The following is a 23701-nucleotide window of genomic DNA, read 5'->3' as shown; positions in this document are numbered from 1 at the left end:
CTGGTTCTTGTAGGTTATCCGGGCTGTGTGACCGTGGTCTTGGTATTTTCTTTCCTGACGTTTCGCCAGCAGCTGTGGCAGGCAGCTGGCGAAAAGTCAGGAAAGAAAATACCAAGACCACGGTCACACAGCCCGGATAACCTACAAAAACCAATGAACTCTGACCGTGAAAGCCTTCGACAATATCTTGACCGTAATGTTACATTTGGAGATCCAGGCAAGTGTTTCCACTGCATCACTCAAACATTATCTTATATGTCAGGGCATATGCTCAGATCATTTTCAATGGGCAGGCCACTGGGGTTCAGGTTTTTCATGGTCAAACCTTAGATTCCCTTTTCTCAAACTGCAGCAAGCAATGGTTCACAATTTCCACTTTTTATCGGAAAGATGTCAGCATCAGGCTCTTGAAACTTCAGCAAAATGTTAAGAGAATATGCAAGAAAATAAGGGAAAACACCAGCAAATCGGAGAAATAAAAAAATACTTTTCTCTTCACCGCCCAGTACTGTGCAGTTTCCTGCTTTTGGGTGACTGTGATAAACTGTGATATAAGTTAACATTTGTAATGTTTTATCTTTATCCATATATCTTTATCCATGTGATAAAACAACTGCACACCTGTGTTCCTAAGGCCTGGATGTCATGTTCAAAGGTCGTATGCATCCTCTGTAAGGTCTCAACCGTGTTCTGATCTCTCCCAAGCTCCTCAGGCAACTTCTTGTGTTTGTCCTGTATCCTCCCAAAGATCTCCTTGGCATCGTGATAAAATTTGTGCAGTTCATAAGAGGCTGCTAGGATCTGTGTTCTCGTGTCAATGAGTTCCAGGAGGTCAGCCCAGGCCTCATTCAGACCATCCTTCCATTCGGCAATGGTGGCAGCATCCGAATGTCCAGAATTGATGAGCTCGTCTGCCATGTGGTTGACGGTATCCACGCGCTCCTGTCCAATGTTCCCAGTGTCTCGAGCAAACTCACGGAAGCGCTCTTGCAACATCTAGAAAGAGAAAGGAGTGGTAAACTGAGCGAAGAGTTCGACAAAGAATTACACTGTCACACGTTGAAAAGGAGTCAAACACACAGTATGTATTACTGGAGAGTGTATATGCATTTGTAATGTTATATCTTTACCTATATCCCCAATTGTGTCTCATTACGATATTCATTACTATGGTGCGAGTGTAGGTTAGGTCCACAACAGCTAAAGCGGCGCTCAGTCCCCGGCTGATAACAGAACTGCTGCTACTGCCAAACACAACCTTAATCCTAGCAATTTAAAGCCATTTCAGATAAGGAGGAGTGCTTGAGAAAAAATGCTCCCAATTATGGAATGGTCACGAAATATGCTTTTGGGTGTGTTCACTCTCTAATGGCAATGCATAATATATAGTAATATGGTACTCCCTGGCAATATTGGCAAACAATATGTAGAAGATGCTTTCATACGACAGGGTTGAAATTGCTCAGGGTAAAAGTATAATAGGGTTGCCAACCTCCAAGTACTAGCTGGAGATCTCCTGCTATTACAACTGATCTCCAGCCGATAGAGATCAGTTCCCCTGGAGAAAATGCCACTTTGGCAATTGGACTCTATGGCATTGAAGTCCCTCCCCTCCCCAAACCCCTCCCTCTTCAGGCTCTGCCCCAAAAACCTCCCACCCGTGGCGAAGAGGGACCTGACAACCCTATTAATAGTGCGGACTGCAAGGCTTGGTTTGGGTTTCTGGTTTTGGCCAGGAGGTTACAGGAAGCTACTTGAGCCACAGGCATGATAAAAGTTGTGATTTGCTTGAGTGTATACACAAAAAAGTGAAAGGAACAAAAAGTGAAACCAGAAAGTGGAGATATCTTACTGTCACATGCTCATAATCCTGTCCCAGCTCGTGGGACCCGGCCACCACTTCCCTTTCCGCGATCCACTGCTCCAAGTCATCCACCTCACGGTTCAACTGGAATAGCCGGTGTCTCTCATCCAGCTTGCCCCTCCTCTCCTCTGCCAGGTCTTTCAGGCCTGCATAGAGCTTGTCCACCTTGGACTGCCGCATGCTGATACGCTCGCTAAGGAGAAGGGAAGAGAAAGAGGGTCAAAACCAGTCCTGTGTGTTTACTTAATGTACAAAAAAAGGGGGGAGAGAATGGTCAGAGCAAAATTAAATGAACTCTAATGAAAAGTGTCACTTTAAGTGTATTCACTCAATCTTTGAAATCTGTTGAAACTGAAAAGGAGTGGGAGGTGAAAAAGATCCTCTAGAGGTTGCTATAGCTACACTTACTTCAGCACCTCATGTTATTTAGTGGGTATGGATGTCATGTTTCTTTCGGTAAGTTCTAATCAGCAGAACGAGTCTCTGATCCCCGTAAAATGCATAATAGTGACTCCAACACAGTAGTTTTGTTATTTATGTGTTTCTCTATGTTATCATTAATGTATTACGTTTGTCCCCCTTTCTTCCTCCAAGGAACACAGGGTAGGATACCCTGTCACCTTCCCAGTATCCTCACAACAACACTGGGAGATTGGGGAGACTGAGCAACAGCAGCTGGCCCACAGGCACCGAGTGAGCTCGAAGCCTGGCCTTCCTTGACTGAGTCCACCTCTCTGGCCACAACACCACGCTGCTTCTGACACACTAATCCACTGGTAGGCAACTTCTTTTGTGACTGGAGCCACTTCACTCTCCCCATATTCAGGGACGAGTGGTGTGTCCACAGGGTTTGTGTGTGTGGGATATTTGGGCCCTATACATTTCTGGCGGCAAGCCCTACCGAGTTTGGGTCTTTGTAAAAAAACACCATATTGGCTGGGGCTTCCCAAAGTTGAATAATGGGAAATACAAATGCCTCATAAATTACCAACTCCTTTGCTGTATTAAGAGTAATATATGTATGAAGAATTCTGCCTGGCTCAATGCAGGTTAACAATCAAGAAATTACAGTTTTCTTCTTTTACCTGATATCTAGGTACAAACCTTTTGACTAAAATGAACCCTGTCTTGTTTAAAACTGGGGTGGGAAGTACTGGGCCTACAAACAATTTATCTTTAACCGTTACTCGCATGAAATCATGACTGTTGTGGGTCTTCTCAGTCCAATTTGATACTTTATGAACACTATTTCTTACAGCTTGAAAAACATTTGATATTCTCCTTATCAAGAAAACAACAGTGGGCAACATTTTGACCATATTGGAGGCTTGATAAATTTGATAAATTTTCTCCACAGGCTGGATCAGGACTGTGGGTGCTTGTGGGCTTCCCCGATCTAAGTAATCGATTCTAAGAAAGCTATGTCAATGTAGGCTGCTGTTAACTTGAAAGACTGCCACTGACTTTGCGAAAGCATGCACAAAGTTCACCAAATCTGACAGTTACAAGTCTATGGTTCCCCCCCCCCCCATTAAAAAGTCAAGACAGGGTCATGTGTTAAGATACCTTCCACTTCTAACAATCTAACTTTATGAGTTTTCTCATGATCCAGAGGAAGGATGTGAACTTGGCTCAGAAAGTCAGGATATCCGCCAGTACTGAATGCTATTGATAAACAGATAATCCAAATCACTAAAAGGCTTCTTCTGGTCTATGAGTTACAATTTCCATAGGAAACCATTTTCTACTGATGCATCTCGTATTTCCTGTCCACCAAACAACAGTTTATGAGCTCATATATTTGGCAGATGTTGCCAACAGAATACATGTATACAACTCAAATAGTGCACACACACACACCCTGCTATCTTTGCTCTACGGATTCTGGCATCATCTGCCCACTCTGTGATCTCAAATTATTTCCATTTCTGCTTGCCTTCTATTTACATTTTGCTTTTTATCTTTTTGGTGCTTCTGCCACCAACCCCCTTGGTATTTTTCAGGGGACAGGATTGCACAGGGGTATACCGTATATACTTGAGTATAAGCCGAGTTTTTTAGCCATGATTTTTGGCTTTAAAAACCCACCTCGGCTTATACTCCGGTCAATTCGCCTGCCGGGCCTTCTCCCAGTGTGCTCTCGCCGGCCAGCTGATGGGCGGGCTGTCCCGTCTTCTCCCCCCACCCCACCCAATTGCGCCTTCTGCGCGGCGGTGGCGGCGGCGGTTTCTTCCCCCCCAGCCCCCCCCGATCGCGCCTTCTGCGCAGCGGCGGCGGTTTCTTCCCCCACCCACCCCACCCGATCGCGCCTTTCGCACGGCAGTTTCTTCACCCCCCCACCCCGCCTTCTGCTGGGCGGTAGCGGTTTCTTCCTTCCCACCCCCCCACCCACCCCGGGCCAGTCCTCCCGCTTGCCAGCTGACCCTGCGGGGCCTCCTGCACGCAGGGAGGGAGCCGCTGCCGCCTGCCTGCGCACCTGGAGCCCGGTCAGGTAAGCCAGCGGGGGGGGGGAGGTTGCATTTCCCCCTCGGCTTATACGTGGGTGCCTCATTTTTCCCCATTTTTGGGGTGAAATTAGGCACCTCGGCTTATACTCGGGTCGGCTTATACCCGAGTATGTACGGTAAGTATCTTTATTAGGGCCCGCCTGAGAACATCCCTAAGGCAGCTGCCCCAGTATAGAGGCTCTGAATTCAACATTGTTTTTGTTTGAGAATACCCCTCTTTGCCTCAATCTACAATGCAATCCTAAGTAGAGTTACACCCTTCTCAGTAACTTCAATGAAAACAGACGGGTTTAACTCTGTTTCAGATTGCACTGTTATTCATCGCACGACATTCAATACTTGTCTCATTGTTGTTAAGGTGTGAAAGGACTCTCTGACCAAGAGTCTGACTCTGTCACTGTTCAAGAATTGACCTCTAGCTGTGCTTTGCAACACCATCCTCCTACATGAAGTCAGCTGAGTTCTTACCTTGGTCTAAGCCTGGTGTTTGTGTGACAGCTGGAGCCCATACGGGTTCAGTGAGTCTCAGGGACTGCCTACAGTCAACTTGGTGGACTATATCCTAATCTACCAACCGATAAGACGATTGTTCATCTACTAATCTGTATATGTAAATCACTAAAGTCAACCAATGTACCAGAAGGCTGGAAAGTAGCAAATGTTACACTGATTTTTAAACAGGGGTCCATAGAAGAACCAAGAAACTATAGGCCAGTTAGCCTAACATCTGTTACAGGCAAATCAGTAGAAACTGTAAGCAAAGACAAAATTATTAGCCACACAGAGGAACAAAGCCCGCTGAGGGGAAAAATGCATGGCTTCTGCAAAGGGAAGTCCTACTCTCACCAACCTTTTGGAGTTCTTTAAGAAAGTAAAACACACATGAAGATAACGGTGACCAAGTACAATATCCAGCCCTTACCTGGATGGCCCAGGCTAGCCTGATCTTGTCAGATCTCAGAAGCTAAGCAGGGTCAGCCCTGGTTAGTATTTGGATGGGGGACCACCAAGGAATACCAGGGTTGCTGTGCAGAGGAAGGCACTGGCAAACCCCCTCTGTTAGTCTCTTGCCATGAAAACCCCAAAAAGGGGTTGCCATAAGTCAGCTACGACTTGACGGCACTTTACACACACACAAGTACAATATATACTTGGACTTTCAGAAGGCTTTTGACAAGGTACCTAACCAAAGTCTTCTGAGTGAGCTTAGCAGTCATGAGATAAGAGGGCAGGTTCTTTTATGGATTAAAAACTGGTTAGACAACAAGGAGCAAAGAGTAGGAATAAATGGATGGTTCTCGCCATTGGAGGGAAATAAGCAATGGGGACCCACATGGATTGGTATTAGGGCCGATGCTATTTAATTTGTTCATAAATGATCTGGAAGTAGGACTGAGCAGTGTAATGGCCAAGTCTGCAGATGACACAAAATTATGCAGGATGGTAAAAACCAAGGATGCCTGTGAAGAGCTCCAGGAGGATCTCCACAAATTCATTGTGTGGCAGCAATGGAGCAAATGAAGTTCAATGTAGGCAAGTGTTCAGTGATGCAAATGGGAACAAAAAGTCCCAAATTCAAGTATATGTTAAGGGGTCTGAATTTGTTGAGACTGAGAGGGAAAGAGAACTGTGGCTGTCACACCAGGCCATCGAGGCCTGAGAAGCCTTAGCAGCATCAGGAAACTTCAGTCAGCCTGACTGGAAGACAAGTCAGCTAGGCTGTCAAGGGTGAAGCGACACCAGCAGGGGGGCAGAACCCGGATGGCTGAGCCGCACATTTAAAAGAAGGCAAGGAACAGATGAGTTGGGGGGGAGCTGAGATGATATCAGCAGATGCTCAGGAGCCCACAGGTGGCTAGGAGAGCAGAGAAACAGCGGGGATTGGCAAAGCAGCTCCCAGTTGCAGGCTGCGGAACTGGAGGCAGCTACAGCAAGAAACACCTTGTGAAGCGAGAGAGTCACGGCACTAGTCACTGGAGGTGACAGAGTTCACTCAGAGAAGGCCAGACAGGCAAAGGTGAGAAGGCCTGGGACGGAAGCGCAGTGGAAAGGCTGAGGAGGACACCCTGGGGAGTGGAGCCCAGGTTTAAAGGGCCAGCTCCCAGTCTGAGGCCACAGCACATTTGTTACAGACACTTTGGGGTCATAGTGAGTAACTCAATGAAAGTGTCAACCCAGTGTGCCACAGCAGTGACAAAGGCAAAACTCTATGCTGGGGATTATTAGGAAAGGGTTTGAAAATAAATTGGCTAATATTATAATGCCCCTGTATAGATCTATGGTGTGACCTCACTTGGAACACTGCATGCAGTTCCAATCACTGTATCTCAGAGATGGGAAAAGTACAGAAGAGGGCAACAAAGGTGATTAAGGGGGAGGAGCACCTTTCCTATGAGGATGAAGAGTTTGGGACTTTTCCACTTAGAAAAGAGATGACTAAGGGAGGACATGGCAGAGGTTTATAAAATTATGTACGGGATGGAGAGAATGGATTTTTTTCTCCCTCTCCCAAAATACTGGATCTAGAGGACATCCCATGAAGCTGATGGGAAGTAGGCTCAGGACGGACAATAGTAAATACTTCTTTATACAATGAGTGATTAAAATGTGGAATTTGCTCCCAGAGGATGTATTGATGGCCACAGGTATAGACAGCTTTAAAGAATTAGTCACATTAATGAAGGATAGGTCTATCACTAGCTACTAGTCTTGGTGACTAAAGAGAACCTCCATATTCAGAGGCAGTAAACCTTTGAATTCCAGTACCAGGAGGCAACATCAGGGAAGGCCTCACCGCTATGCCCTGTCGTTGGCCCTCCAGAGGAACTGGTTGTCCACTGTGTGAGATGGGAGCTGGACTAGATGGACCACTGGTCTGATCCTGCAGGGCTCTTCTTATGTTCTTATCCAGACTAGCAGTTCCTATGTCTCTGTGAGGAAAAGGCAGGCTGCAAATGTAAAAGAATGAACAATGGCTACAATTACCTTTCCGGATGATTGTCTGCTACCAAAGTCCTGCTGGTCTTGGAAAGCTGGTGCACTGTCTCTGCGTAGTCTTCCACGGCTTGTTCCAAAATCTGGTGTTTCTTCAGCATAGAAACGGCACTTTGTTCATCCTGAGGTGGCAAAAGAGAACAACATCATACTTCTCATACTGCATAGAGGCGATGGAGGAATTCACCTTGAAGCTGAAGCCAAAGATGTATGAAAACAAAGATGTAAAGGGAAACAGTGCTATCTACTGACTGGAGTGGTAGCTTGATTTACTTCCTAGTCTTCTCTCACCTTCACTTCCACAGCACAACATTCTAACCACTACACCATGCTGGCTCTCCAATGTCTCTCCTATGCAACTGTTGCCTCAGTAAAGTACAGGCAAGTACAGGCAAGGAGGGAGAAGGTTTGCATATGTACTCATATAAGCACAGGAGTAGCATTACCAGATTCTTTGGCTTGACCTGTGGCACACAAAAACGTTGTTTAAATTTGCAAGTCATTTCATACATACGATTGTCAGAGAAATATCAGCAAAATGGATAGATTTTGAACATCAATGTTTTAGACTAGGATACCAATGACCCTTTCTGAATTTGCAACTGAAAATTTCAGGAGAACATACCAAACAAAATGAACGAATGTTCCAGGAAAACAAAAAGGCCAAGACAAACATAAGGAATATATTCAAATTGAAAGATAAATTGTGATTAGCTGATTATTCCAAGATAGAGCACAGGGTCCTCTGTCATAAATGTATCTAGACTCGAGGAGGATGAGATAAAATAAACCAAGCAGAATGGCATACAGGGAAGCCAAACATAAGCAAATCTAAATATTTTTTATTATTTGAAATGCAGTTCACACACTGGGGAAAAAATCCCTTTTCCTGTTCAGCTCTAAAAATGCCTGTAGAATCCACACCGGATGATGCATTAATGAAAGGGCAACAGGGGAAACAAGGGGATTGATTTCCCTTAAGTGATATGATCATGTTCCAAATATGACTTCAGCAAGAGCTTAGTAGCAAGCACAAGAATTTGGGAAGAGCAGGATAGGTACACGCTGGTTTGTTCTGACTTCCTTGTGCAGCTGGACTATTTGGAGTAGCTGTATAACAGGACATTTCTAAAACACACAGAGCTTTGAAACACTCTGGTCATATCTGGGTGGCAGCTGTTGTCCAGAACTTCTGTGCCACTAACACACATCTAGTTAGGCTTTATTACAGAAAAATAAAAGTAGAAAAAGCAGAACCACTGAACTGGACCAGTAAAAATAAAAAGAGGCACTACTGCATGGCAGGGACGTTTGCTACATTGATCACCGATGCTTATCACCTGTTACAGTTCTCAGGCAAGCTGTCAAGCTCATTCTATTTTTGTCAGGCATCAAACAAATTATTCTGAGAATCTGAAGTTGTGTGGTTTCTGCCAGACAGAAGTTGGTATGGCAAATGTTATACATTTATTTCACTTAACTCTGGACTAGTTTGGATGATGTACTCACCTACTTCAATCTCTGATATGTGCATCCTTGTCAATGCCATATGATGTCTACATGTAGGCATAATGTTCAAAAAAGCAGCACATGTGTGAATTCCAGGTCACAGGTGTAGGTCCAGACTGTGCAGTCAATTTCTTGCTAATAATTTTGAATATCTGTCACATGTAGATTCTACCATGGACTGAACATGTGGGTGCCTTTTCAAACATTTCATCCATGTGTGGACAGTCAATGATGGGGATAGAATGTGTGCTTTTGCCTCCCACTCCCCACTACATAAAGGAGGGTGATCCAGTAATGTTACCATTGGATCTGGCCCTCTGTAACATTCTGGGACGAATATAAAAATAGACAAGTTAGCATCTGTAGTTCTGTGAAGGAGCTCAGAATATTTAATAAATCTCAGCACCCTCACAAATCTAGAATTCTGAAGAGTCCTTGGGCTGAAGACCTGACTGACAAGAATAATTTCAAAGAGGTACAAACTGATGTGCTCTTACTCCTGTCCAGCTGGAAATGAAAGACTGAGAGGGGATATGATAACCATCTTCAAGTACTTGAAAGGCTGTCATATAGTTGTGAATGTCCTGCATTATGCAGGGGGTTGGACTAGATGACCCTGGTGATCCCAACTCTATGATTCTATGATTCTACCCACCTTGGCCTTCTCTTCTGACATCATGTAGAGCTCCTGTTCACTCATCCAGGCTTCGGCCTCTGCTGCGTCAAAATAGTACTGCTGGGCTTTGTGAGATTCCTCGAGGCGCTTGTGGCGTTTCTCTGTCTCCTCTATCAGGAGGTTCCACAGCTGCTGCAAGTCTGCAAGCCGCTGCTGAATTGCTTCGGCGTTAAGGCTCTTGTCTGTTATGATGTTTTGGCTCCTCTCAAAAATATCGTCAATGCGAGGCTGGTGTCCCTGAATTTCTTTCTGAAGTGTCTAATGTGGGGAAATTCAACACTCACGTTGGAAATAGCTTATCGAACAAATACTTCAAAAGAAAGACAATGAGATGTCATCCAAGAAAAAAAACTTCCAGAATGAACTACAGAAATCTGAGAGGTGCGTTTTCTGACAGGAACAGCACTTTCATTCCTTCTTAGTGCAGTGATATACATTTCAAGGGGCCAAAGGACTCATTGTTAGGGAGAGGCATCTAACAATGCCATCCTAAGCAGGTTTACTCAGAATCCTACTCAGGTCTATTCAGTAGGGCTTATTCCCAGGGAAGTGTTCTTGGGATAAAAACAATGGATCAACCCTGGCTTTATTATAAACTTCTTGCTTGAAATCTTGGTGATGTCTCTGTCACCTAGTACAATGGGCACAACTTTGCCACATCTGATCATACCATACATTCAGGTCTAGGAGACTGCCAGATATGGCTGGAATGTGACTCCAAATAAGATACGCATGCATTTTGTGCTACCTTTGTATAACTGTAGTTCAGTCTGTTGCCAGAGGTATCCTGCAGGGGTGAGCCTTGACTCTTTGCCTACTTGGGCATCACAGCTTAACAAAAGATCTAGGAAACATTAGCAACTTACCTGATTCTTCTTAATTAACAACTGGACGGTCTGGAGGTTGTGCCCATGATCTGTGGATGTGGCAATAGGCATCCTCTCTCCAACCCACAACTAGAAATAAAATTGCAAAAACAAAATGAAGTTGTGTTTGTAAGAAAGGAGTCATAACAAAAATTGAGGGATGCAATGACAGCACCATGAGTTGGAGCCAGTCAGCTTTTTCGATCGATCTTGCCACATTTTCCTCTTTAATATAGCCAGCCCTTGTCCCACCTGCCTTCTGTCCATGGGATGGGTGGGTCTCATGATCTCCATCAGTCTTTTGGGGACGTAAAAGGAGACCCCTCCTCCCTTTTCTACCAGCAGAAAAGCCTGTTAGATTCAACCCAGTGTGCTAGTGGAAGAGGTCCTGAGAAGAAGAACCTGCAAAGCAGGTAGGAGGTGTTTTCTTTTAGAGCTACTTTGAAACTCACAATTTCGTCCTCCACATCCCGGTTGAACTGATGGATCTCCTTGGAAGCCAACAAGTGGGACTTCCTGTCATTCAAGGGTGCCAACAGCTCCACGAACTTCTTCTCCACAATAATGCGTTGGCCATCAACTTCGTCGGTACTCTTGCCCTCTTGGCTCAGTGCCTGTGCCTGACTCTGAAGCTCCTCTACCTCCTTCTTCCGAACATCCATTTGGTTCTCAAGCATCTAAAATGGTAAGGAGGAGGAAAACAAGGACAATCTCAAATAAAATCCTCTTCAAAAGTACTACTCCTGAATGAAGAAAGTGAATAAGATTAAAGGGCAAGGAGGCTCAAACCTTCCTGTGACATCTATCATTCTGCTATTTATTTATTTATTTATTTATTTATTTATTTATTTACCCATTTCTATCCAGCCCTCCCCAGCCAAAGCAAGGCTCAGGGCGGGTAACAACATTAAAAGAAGAGTTGGTTTTTATATGCTGACTTTCTTCACTTAAGAGAGAATCAAGCCAGCTTACAATCACCTTTCATTCCCCTCCCTACAACAGACACCCTGTGAGGTAGGTGGGACTGAGAGAGTGTGACTAGGCCAAGTTCACCCTGCTGGCTTCATGTGTAGGAGTAGGGAAACCAACCCGATTCACCAGATTAGCACCTATTGTTCATGTGGAGGAGTGGGGAATCAAACCCTGTTCTCCAGATCAGAGTCCACCGCTCCAAACCACTGCTCTTAACCACTACACCACACTGGCTCTCACAGCTTACAGGCACAATACATATTCGTTAAACTCTAAAATTAATCATATGTTTAGCCTGAAGAGAAGAAGACGAGAGGGATATGATAACCATCTTCAAGTACTTGAAGGGCTGTCACACTGAGGAGGGTGCTGAGTTGTTTTCTGTTGCGCCAGAAGGTCGGACAGGAAAAAACGGGTTGAAATTAAATAAAAGAGTTTCCGTCTAGACATTAGGAAGAATTTTCTAACAGTTAGAGCGGTTCCTCAGTGGAACAGGCTTCCTCGGGAGGTGGTAAGCTCTCCTTTCCTGGAAGTTTTTAAGAAGAGGTTAGATGGCCATCTGTCAGCAATGCTGATTCTATAACCTTGAGCAGATGATGAGAGGGAGGGCATCTTGGCCATCTTCTGGGCATGTAGTGGGGGGTCACTGGGGGTGTGGGGGGACGTGGTTGTGAATTTCCTGCATTGTGCAGGGGGTTGGACTAGATGACCCTGGTGGTCCCCTCCAACTCTATGATTCTATAAAAAATATTAAAGCAGATGACGCAAAGAAGATCATTACTGCTAAAAAAGCATTGCAGCCAGGAATTCCCCCTATAGATCATAAACTTAACTAAAACACAATGGGGGGAAAGGTAGGGAGGCCAGCACGGATGACATCGCAGCTGTCCTCAGTTGTAGGTCTGGTGGAACAATTCCGTTTTACAAGCCCTGCAGAACCCTTTAAGGTCCCGCAAGGCTCTGATGTTACTAGGGAGAGTCTTCCACCAGGCCGGAGCCAGGGCCAAAAAAGCCCTGGCTCTTGTCGAAGACAGATGCATACCCTTAGGGCGGGGATAACCAGTAAGTTATTATCCGAAGAACATAATGTTATTTGAGGGGTTACCAGAAGAGGATTGTCTCGATGAATTGTTGTACTATTTTCATGAAATGCAGAGAGCCTTTCTGTACAGAGCAATTCATTGTAAAAGAAGTATAATATTGAGTAGTCTAGCTGAACATAAAGAGTGTGGCAAGGTATAGACGAAGATGGCTCAACTTCTGGTTTTAAACAACAGGAGAAAAGCTCTTTTTTAGTTAGATTGGCTTCTGGAAACTCAGGATGTTAACTGCTGCTCAGCTTGATATTTTTGTTTAAAAAACCATTGGATCTAATTAACAGTATAAAATAAAATTAAATAGGTTACAAATTGACACTATGAACTCTGGTAATGCTCAATTCTCCCCTCGCACACAGCTCAGATATTGAAAGTTTCTGATACACCATAGCTCGATATGACATCCAACTTGGACAAAACCAGTAACTGAGGTTGGTTCTCTTACCTACAAACCAGGATTAAACCATGGTTTGTTCATCCCATAGAGACACAGCCAAAATAGCGAGAGGAAATGCATTTGTTTGGACTTTTCAGAGACATGATGCAGCAGAGATTCTACATGTAAAATGTAGGAGAACAAGATGGTCACTGAATTTGCTTTAGTATTAGGATTCTGGGTTTACTGAACATGACAGGAAAGCTTATCGTCTGACACACTTTCCCAAACTATCTAGCCACGGCCATTGTTTTAGTATCTTATATGGTGCTTGAAATTGTCTTATTATGACTTCACAGGATAAATCAATAGAAATGTTTTATTATCATCGAATGAACAGTTGATATGAGCTACTTTGATTGTCATATGTCTGGATAAGCAACCACCTGTGTATCTCCCACCCCACTCCAAAAGTAGAATTGCTGGTCCAATCATTTTACCTGTTGTTTCTTCAACAAAATGTTGACGCTGGTGAGGTCTTTGCCATAGTCATCTGACTGTATCTGGTTTTCCAAGCCCTTTAGCCATTTATCCAAATCAGCACAGCTCTGGGTGAACAACTCAGCCTTGTTGGCATCGAAAAGCCGCTGAGCTTTGGTCTGGGTGGTGCTTTCAAGTTCCTCCCACATTTGGTGCAGGCTTGTCAGCTTCTCTTTCACCACGGACTCAGTTTCAGGTTTCTCAGCGATAAGTTGCATCCCTTCCTGCAAACAAATTGAAAATGCCAACCAGGAAAATATAAGTTTTCTGGGATATATCTGTCTGGTCAGTAGAACTTCTGAACTTCAGAGCACTTCTGAATGTTTGGAGGAAACAGTATAAAAGGGAAGTCATTAAAAAAAAATAGTCATTTTTTAAAAATTAAGTCCAAATGAAAAGAGACTGTCAGTAGGACCAGGGAAAAGACAAAAAGCTTGGAGGGAACATCTAGGAATGGAGTCTCTAAAACTCTGCTGCTCTCTAAATTGAATAATAATGTGCAATAAGTAATAAGCATTTTTCAGATATTCAAAGGAATCACATACACTAGTTCACTTCACACAATCTTGACTATCTAGCAGTTGCTACTGGCTTTTGTGTTCCCCCTCCCCTCTTTCTTGCCAGTTCCCTCCTCTATTTTGGGGTTTCCAATTAGGCACCATGATTAGTTCCCAAAACTTGGTTTACAACCCCACTTAAATAACTATTTCATAATTTTTCAGTTTGTAGGCTAATCCCGGCTTGCCTGCTTTGACCATCATGGCAAACGATGGTCAGAGGAATCCCAGAAATGTATGAGCCCATCCTGCTACCCACCATTTGAGAGAAGAGAAAGGGGTGTACAAACCCCCAACACATTCTTGATCCTCAACACTATTATTTTAGTATAGAACCTTCACAAAGTAGACCAGATTATAATTATTAAAGGGAGCTGAGGCTGGGAAAATAGTCACTTGCCTGAGGTGAATGGATAAATTTGTGACTGAGGTGGAATTTGGAACACCAACGCTGCATCTCACAGCTCACATTCTTTTTGTACTGAATCCCCACTCCCAGGAACCTAACACTGGCTATGCCAGCTTTACTTCTATACAAATGAACACCCATTTCTCTTTTCTGTCTCTAACAACCTCCCTCCCCTAACCTCAGGCACATTTCTAGTCCTTGGTTCCCCAGTACTACATGGAAATCTCAAATGTTAACTCACAAAAGTGAGGATCAATGAGATGAAGACTGTAGAACACTTTGTAGATGCATACAGGCTAATTGTGTGTGTGTGTGCGTGTGTTAAGTGCCGTCAAGTCGCTTCCGACTCATGGCGACCCTATGAATGAAAGTCCTCCAGAATGTCCTATCTTTGACAGCCTTGCTCAGATCCTGCAAATTTAAGGCTGTGACTTCCTTTATTGAGTCAATCCATCTCTTGTTGGGTCTTCCTCTTTTCCTGTTGCCCTCAACTTTTCCTAGCATGACTGTCTTTTCCAGTGACTCTTGTCGTCTCATGACGTGACCTAAATACGATAGCCTCAGTTTAGTCATTTTAGCTTCTAGGGTCAGTTCAGGCTTGATTTGATCTATAACCCACTGATTTATTTGGCAGTCCACGGAATCCGTAACACTCTCCTCCAACACCACATTTCAAAGGAATCTATTTTCTTCCTATCAGCTTTCTTCACTGTCCAGCTTTCACACCCATACATAGTAATAGGGAATACGATGGCATGAATTAACTTAATCTTGGTGGCCAGTGACATATCCTTACACTTCAAAATCTTTTCTAGCTCCTTCATGGCTGCCCTTCCCAGTCTCAATCTCCTTCTGATTTCTTGGCTGCAGTCTCCCTTTTGGTTGATGGTGGAGCCAAGGAATAGAAAGTCTTGAACAATTTCAATTTCCTCATTGTCATTGTCAATACAGGCTAATTACAAACCCACAATACCATCTATGTACATTAGGAAGGAATTCATTTGGCACATAAAACTAGTGTCAGCCTATAAGGACTGGCAACCAAAATGTCTCTCAACGTGGGTCCAAAGCCAGGTCCTCCAAATGACCCTCTTAATAAGAGAAACAATTTTTTTCAAGACCAACAGCAGTAGATGCTGAGCAAACCCATGTCCACATCCCCATTTTGTCCTCATTGACATTCCACCTACATTTTCAATTTTGTCAAGCCATTCTTTGTTGGACCCAAGCTCGGCCATGAATGCTTGGTGTTTCAGCCATTTGCTGTGCAGGTTTCTGGCTTCGTCGTAAGACATGTCCTGTGCTGTAAGCATCTTCTCATTAACCCACAAAGACAGCTGAAAAACAAGGAGGAAGATAAGATGTTGGCTTTGTGTAGCTGCTGCGGTTATTTAAAAAAAACGAGATGTGGAATTCTTATGCAGGGAGATAAGGAAGGAAAGGATAAGATTGAATCAATAGCTTCTAAACTCTCATCCAAATAAGTTGTTAAGGCTGCAGATCAGGGCCATAAAAGTGCTGTAAAGAGACAAGGTCAATGGCTGAGGGATGGGAAAGGTGGATGGGAAAGTGTGCCCTTTCCCCTAAGCCGTTTCTCTTATAACAAGGCTCACAGCCCAGAAAGGACCCCCCCCCAAAAAAAAAAGTTGGGGGAAGAACAGGGAGCAGCACAAAAGTCAGAAATTGCCCCTGACACCTCACACCATCACATCTGTTCAGTGCAGTCTGCTTTCTAAGAGATGGGTTCTTATAATAACATGCAGCTTAGAGCTTGGTTTATACAAACTCTGGGTGGGGGGGTTTCTCTGAATTAAACAGATGACTCACGGGGACTAGGGGTGTGTACATCAAAATCTGTTGGATTTGGGGAGGGCGTGTTATTCATTATCCTGAATTTTCAGGACTCTCCTTACTGTTTTGGAATTTTTTCAGGTTTTCTTTTTTTTTGGTCCTGAAAATTCAGGAGTATTTTAGCAATTGCCCCCATTTTTCCACCCCACCCCAAAGGAAGCAGGAACATGGCTAGAGGAGGAGGAGGAGGAAAAAGAAGAGTTGGTTTTTATATGCTGACTTTCTCTAACACTTAAGGGAGAATCAAACTGGCTTACATGTTCCCTTCCCCTCCCCACAACAGACACCCTGTGAGGTAGGTGAGGCTGAGAGAGCGTGAGTTGCCTAAGGTCACCCAGCTGGCTTCATGTGTAGGAGTGGAGAAACGAAACCAGTTCACCAGATTAGCCTCTGCCACTCATGTGGAGGAGTGGGGAATCAAACCCAGTTCTCCAGATCAGACCCCACCACTCCAAACCACTGCTCTTAACCACTTCACCACGCTGGCTAGAAAAGAAAGGATGCTGGTCTCACTGAATAGCTGTTTGGGGCAATTATTTCCTATGGGAGACCTGGCCACTCTAATGCCCATAGGAAATAATTATTATTTCCTATGGGCATTAGAGTGGCCAGGTCTCCCATAGGAAATAATTGCCCCAAACAGCTATATTATTATTACATAATAATTAGTATTTCCTATGGGTATAATTATAATTATTATAATTATAATAAAATAATTATTATTTCCTATGGGTAGTTGATCTAGCATCTGAGGCCAGGTCTACCCAGGGCCATAACGGGGTGAGGAGGGGTGAGGAGGGCAGCCGCCGCCCCTGTGACATGCAGAGAGGGCAGGAGAACTGCCACTCCTTCTGGCCCATTCCTCCTGTTGGAGAGGCAGTTCTGCTGCATGCTCTGCTTACCATGCCCTCCTCACACACACACACCCCAGCTCCAGCCCTGGTTCTACCTATCAGCTGATAACCTGGGTCTACAGCTCCTTTAAATTTTAAAGAGCCATTCTTTTCTTTGGGGGTACAGCTGGCCTCCAATTTGGCCTCATCTATTAATGTATTAACCCCCTGTGCTATGTACTACACAAAACAGAGAAATGACTAAGGATTTGCCCAAAGGTCTTATAGTCCAAGGATGAATGCTAAAAAATCTTCCTATTGTCAAGCAATCTCTTCTAACTCAGGCTGAAATAGCTCAATCCCCCCTTCCCTATAAAACAATCAGAAGGTTAAGGAAACAACATTTATAGAAGCCTTCCAGAAGCTGCACACGTTGCATCTTTTCAGCCAGCTTTCTGAGAGGAAAGCCTATAAAGAGAGCTGAGCTTCATTACTTGCCATGCCCACCCTCCTACAGATAAAAGCTCAGCCAGGCAACGGGAGTGGAGGAGGGGGCAATTTGCCCATTCACCCCTCTTTCTGGCCAACAAAGGCCACTCTTCATTCATGAACATTTTCAAAGGTCATTTTATAAAAGGCTCGTTAAAAGCGGCAATAAAAGGAAAATATGTAATTGCAGGAATTAGAGGAATCCGCCTCTCAGAGTAACAGAACAAAGCAGTTGTTCATGGGCTGAGGGAAGGTTCTTGCCAGTGCTTCAGCCCTACAGTGGCTGGCTGGCTCCCTGGGCAGCACCATCTTCCCTCTGGTGACACGTTATCCTGACCCACAGAGGAATGAGTTCTCAGGCTTCTGTAATGGAACACAATGGCAGTGGGTTGGGAGGAAAGGGATAACTCTGTTACCAGAAGAAGTCCCACAGTGGCCTAACACAGCGGGAAGGGAAGGGCGGCCACAAGCCACCATTTCATCTATCTGTTCCCTGTTTATTGTATTTGTATCTCATCCTTTCTCCAAGGTACTCAGGGGTTTCCCTTTCTCTATTTTATCCTCACATCAACCCTTTGAGAGAGGTTAGGGTAAGAAAGGGGACTGTCCCTGCGCCACTGAATAAGTTTTATGTGGCAGAGTGGGGATTTGAACCCAAATCTTCTAGTCAGACACTTTAACTCCTATGTCATACTGGTTCTCGATTGCTTACTGAAATAATAGAATGCATTAACATTAACTGCATTGTAATATTATTTCCTTTAAAATCTAATTATTTTAAACACCCCTTAAAAGTAATCAGATTTTTAAAAAATCTGATTTAAAATGTAACCTGAATTTCCCATAACCAAACATGCTAAACTCTATACCCATAATCTCAATGGAAACCCAAACTCTCTATACCTTGCTCTGAATTAAAACCTCTTTATCTATGCAGAACAATTAGAGGCAAAAATAACTTCTCTTGGGAGTCAAGCATTATGATAGGATACAATCAGTGATAGGTGCCTGGCTATGTTTTGCTCACTTATTTACTCTGTAGTACACAATGGAGGAAATATTAGATCTGAAAGCAAGGAAAGATGCTGAGGCAACCCTGTCACTGTGTCGAATGCCCTGGTAACATCTACTGCAATGCACTCTGAATGGGACTGCCCTTGAAAACTGTCTGGAAGCTACAGTTGGTACAGAATGCTGCAGCCAGAATGTTGATTGGAGTGAGTCAAGGGCACCATATTGCTCCAGTCTGGTTCCAATTTGCTTCCAGGCCCAATTGAAGCTGCTGGGATTGACCTTTAAAACCCCTATATGGCTTGCATATCTTAAAGATCACCTTCTCCCACATGAACCTCTCTGTCCAGTCATCTTCAAAGGCCCTGCTTTGGGTGCCTGCAGCATCTGAGGCTAGACAGGTGACAACCCAAGAAAGGACCTCCTTGGTCGTGTCTCCAAAACTTTGGAACTCTCTCCCCAGGGAGATTCGTCTGTCTTTCTCTATCATTGTCTTTCACTGATAGGTGAAGATTCTTGTTGTGTTTTGTGTACCCCCAGTAACTGATATTGGGCCCCCTCTCTTATTGTGTTCTGTGCATGTATGTTTATATGTTTTCACTGAATTATGTTATGTATACTTTATTTTAAATACTGTTTTAATGTTGAAATGTTTTAATTGGGATCCTATTTGGCATAGAAATGTTTTAAGTAAGTAAGTAAATAAATCTTCTACACACACACACCCAAAAAAACAACAACACCACGGGTAAAGAAAGCCTTTGGTAGCAATCTTAAGAACACTGTTCTGGGAGTTACCCTTATTGAATAACACTGGACTTACTTCTGAATAGAGCTTCTTAGGATTGTGCCCTAAGATGCTTAAGGGATAATTCCTATTATCTGTTACGGATTAATGAGCCTGAGACAAAAGACACACATGTAGATATTCCAAATACGTTTTTTTGGTAAAGAAGGCATGGATCCATTGATTTTTTTAAAAAAACTTACTTCTTGGCAATCCTGAAGAAACTTCTGAAGATCTCTGTTGTCTTTTAACCTCATCAGAAGCTCACTAGCAGCCTCACGATTCTTCTTATGCCTGTTTAAATTGACGAACAAGAAATTTTTTAACATGGGAAGTCTGAGGACACTGTGGTTTTTATTATTATTTGCGGCTTGAATAGAAGCTCTGTTATACTGCAGTGTATCTCTCTCTCAATCTCTGGAGTCTAAAATGTCCTCTAATTAGGGACAAAACTCCTTGATGTGAAGGTCCTCAAGCTCCCGTTTCACAACAAAATGAGCAAAACATTATGGGCAGCGGCAGACCTCTTTGCCAGACGATGGTGGGGGCTCAGCAGAGAAAAAAAAGGTCTAAAGGAGAGTCCAAAGGTACCGAACCTCCACCAGCCCGCAACAAGATAATGGATACGCAAAGGCATGGTTGCACTAAGAATTCTCCATATGAGAATTCTCCATGTGAGTAATTCTTCATAATGGATACATAGCAGGAAAACCAACAGTACCCCCTGATTCTCTATTTGGAATTGTGAGCAGTTTCACAAAGCGGCCACTTTGCAAAAGCAAGTACCACCCACCCACCTGATTTGGCCCAGTTTGTATCACTTAGAGCCCAATGCCACCCAGCAAGTGAGGATTTAAAACGAGCACTCTCTTGCCCAAACCCTATCTACTAAACCACACCAGTCCTCAAATTCTAGAAATAAATTAAGAGGTATGTGTGTTGGCAGCTCTCTGCGCATTTTTAGTTTAAGTTGGAAGATAGTATTAGATATTAAAACCATGCTGGTTACAGACAGTGGTAATTTCATTTCCTGTGCATCATTTGAGCTATATTAGATTTGGCCGAAGACGCTGTTCCCTAAGTCCATGAGCATTTCCTTGCCATAATACACGACAAAGTTGGCCAATTTTTTTTTTAATGGAAACCACATGAAAGTTAAACTGCTTTGACAGTGCTTTAACCTATACATGATTCTATTCCATCTGGCTAGGCTTTTCCCACACAACACACATTTCCTCAAGCCTAGGCTATGACTCAGAAGCCTTTAAACTGGCTTTCACCAAGGCTCGCTCCAGTGGTTTCTGTGATTCCAAGTAAAGTAACAGACTTAAGAGAACTTTGCTGGTGGTTACACCTAGGTGATTCCAGAAGTAGGAAGGGGAAATTCCCCCATATCTTTCAAAACTCTTAAGTATTATTTCCTGGAAAGGTTCCATGAAGAGCAAAGATGATTCAGAAATAAGCAAAACATACTGTGTTGATTCTGGTTAAACATTTAACTCATCAAGTGTTCCTGGTGATGATAGCCATTGTCTCTTTTCACCTTTATCACAGGGTTGTGAGCAGAGTAAGCGAATGAGAATCAAGCATTTTTCGTAAGAAAATGGTCAAACTGGAAGTCAATGGCAGCCTAAAACACACTAAATACACTGGCACAATCTGAAGTGTCATCATGAATCCATGGTCCTGATGTGCCTCTCTCACATGCTCAATTGGCAGTGGTTACAATCAGGCTGAATGGGTGTGTAGGCCCCTTTGCAGCTAACCACTTAAGTCTAGACAGGCTTGGCAGGGAAGCCAACTGAGGAGATGTGTTGAATACATATTATGAGATGGTGCTGATAGTGGCTGTCATCACCTTCCCTTACTACAAACAGTCCTGGAGCTGTCTATCAGCTGGGAAGGTCTGCTGACTTTGCTGAGCCATATGAGCCCTCAAGTTGAGTTGAATTGTTGCTCTCAGAGCCAAAGCTTCCTGGAAGCAGCCAACAACCCTTCTAAGAGGAGGCACTGAGCACCAATTCAGGAGACTTATAACTGGCCCTAACCGTCTGGTTGGATTCAAAGCACTTTACAGCTGAAATGGTGATTTAATAGCTAAATTCTTATAGCCAGATCAGTGTCCTATTTGGGATGTGGATTGTAATGTTTATCTCTTTATCTTTCTGTGCACTGAACATTGACCTGGCAACTGCTTTGCCAGGTGGTCGATTGTGAAGTACCCCGAATCTGTTGTGCATTCAGGGATCATTTTATGTTCTGAAAATTTATTTTACTTGTTTTAAAAATGTATACTCTGCTTTCCCTCCATCTCCAGGCAACTTCTAACAACTAAATTTAAGGACACAACAATCAAAATAAGTGACAGCAATGCAAAATTACAAAGTTGCCCTTACATAAACAGGCACTAACTTGAACAAAAAAGCCCTAAGAAAGAAGCCTGTCTTCCAATCCCTCCTAAAGGTCCACAGGTTTGGGGCCTGGGAAACATCCTCAGGCAAACTAGTCCACAGCTGTGAGGTAATACTAGAAAAAGCTCAATATCAAACAGGATGTGTGCATTAGCAGCAAAGATGGAACAGTCAGGAAGACTGGCTGGGTGTATCTAAGTAGACACATGAATTTGTAGCAGGAGAAGCAGTCCTTCAAGTACGTGGATCCCAGGTTGTGAAGAGCTTTAATGGTAAGAACCAGCACCCTGAATTGAACAAAGAAGCATACAAGCAGCCTATGCAGTTGCCTGAAACAGGTGTAATATATCCACATTGCCCATCCCTATCAGTAGGCAACCTACAGTAGCTGAAGCTTCTGAGTTGTCTTCAAGGGAAGCCCCACATAGATCACAATGCAGTTATCCAATCCAGTTACAGTAGCACAGATCAGCATAGTCACGATTGGTCCTACTGCACGGCAGAGAAAGGGCCAAATGGTCTACCTAGATGTGATAAACACAGGGCTAACACTGAAAATGCCACTCACACTTCTATTTCCTCCCCATAAAAACCAGTAGACATTAGCTCAGGTTGTAATATGATAACATCCTACATTTATCCTCATCACTGGATGGAGGGGAAAATGGAATGTAATAATACGGTGGGGAAAACAGGCAGTGAGCTTATTTTCATGTCCAGTTTGGCCCTCGGTTATCCAAATTTACTGTCTTTCCTTTCATAGCAGATAGCTCAATGGATCCCCCCTCTGTAAACAGAATTTCTGGTTATTCATACCTGGAGATTTTGCTTGCCACCCAGCCATTCAGATCCTTGAGGTGGCACCATATTTAATTTTGCATTGTACAAAGTATGCACCATGTATATTACAGCTGATAGTAGGCCTGGTTCTTAAGATTTTCTAAACGTTCTGAGCAAAGTGTACCTGTCATCAATGGAGTCCACCTTCTCTTGGATCCTGTCAGAGTTAATGTTCCCATCACTAACCAGTCGCCTTCCAGTCTCCACAACGGCATTAATCTTCTCCTCATTGGCATCCATTGTGGTCATGAAATCCTCCTGCTTTTTGATAGCAGCTTCTGCCCCTTCCAAAGTGGTGGGCATTTCAGTATGCGCCAAAACATATTCCTATAATTTAAAACAAAAGTGAGAAACACTTTAAAAAACTACATGTATGAACATATTTAAAGAACTGGATCAACAGCCTATCTAGCTCAATACCCTTTTTCAAATAAGGTCCAGTAAAAAATGGTTTGGTATCAATGCGGTACAGATAAATTCTGTGACAATTTATGGCTCACCACTATTTACACAAGACATGTGTAATACTCCCTGGGTTGATATATTGTTATCAGGCACAGTAACAGATTGAAGACTGATGCGCAACTCGTTTTGTGTCATGATAATGCTGTGAAGCCACTGCAAGAGGACTGTGTTGAGACACAGCCCATTTCATGAAGTTCTTAGGCATGCTTCCAACACGAGATGAGGTAGCAGAAAACATATCACCTCCTGGAAAGCCTTTCAAACATGGGTAGAGCCACCAGTGATATTGATGTTTGTGAGATACAATGGCACATTGACAAGACCATACCACAGATCAGCATCAACTTTGGGAAGCTTCACTGTGTAACCACCTTGTGAGAAGACTGTTCTGTGAAGCAGAATCACAGAACCACTTCTCGAGTGGGCTGACCCCAACACCACAGGCCAGGATCCCAATTTAGTCTGCCAGTACAAAAAAATATATGTATGTGTTACTATGAAAAAGATCATTTACAGAGTGCGATGCTAAATCTGGGGACTCGCCCTTTCTCCGCCAGATGGCTTTACCACCTCCACATGGAATCCACAATGAGGAGGGGAAATAAAGAGATGCTGTGAACGGAAGACTTAAAAACTATGTTAATTAG

At 43.6% G+C, this 23701-nt stretch overlaps 1 protein-coding gene across 2 annotated transcripts in view; it reads right to left on the bottom strand.

Moving 5' to 3' along the window:
• Window positions 1-23701, bottom strand: part of SPTBN1 (spectrin beta, non-erythrocytic 1) — a 176883-nt gene that overhangs the window by 26003 nt on the left and 127179 nt on the right. For both annotated transcript variants that reach the window (XM_056852636.1, XM_056852637.1), the window contains exons 16-25: window positions 22714-22916; window positions 19542-19632; window positions 15558-15704; window positions 13362-13625; window positions 10869-11093; window positions 10417-10506; window positions 9530-9808; window positions 7357-7487; window positions 1853-2057; window positions 622-996 (exon numbers count right to left, since the gene is read on the bottom strand). In XM_056852636.1, coding sequence (XP_056708614.1) covers window positions 622-996; window positions 1853-2057; window positions 7357-7487; window positions 9530-9808; window positions 10417-10506; window positions 10869-11093; window positions 13362-13625; window positions 15558-15704; window positions 19542-19632; window positions 22714-22916 — 2010 coding nt within the window. The remainder of the gene's footprint in view (window positions 1-621; window positions 997-1852; window positions 2058-7356; window positions 7488-9529; window positions 9809-10416; window positions 10507-10868; window positions 11094-13361; window positions 13626-15557; window positions 15705-19541; window positions 19633-22713; window positions 22917-23701) is intronic.

This window comes from Euleptes europaea, chromosome 7 (genome assembly GCF_029931775.1).
Source record: "Euleptes europaea isolate rEulEur1 chromosome 7, rEulEur1.hap1, whole genome shotgun sequence".
NCBI classification, from domain to species: Eukaryota; Metazoa; Chordata; class Lepidosauria; order Squamata; family Sphaerodactylidae; genus Euleptes; species Euleptes europaea.
Note: the sequence above shows the minus strand (reverse complement) of the source record. Positions and strands in the feature narration are given on the sequence as shown.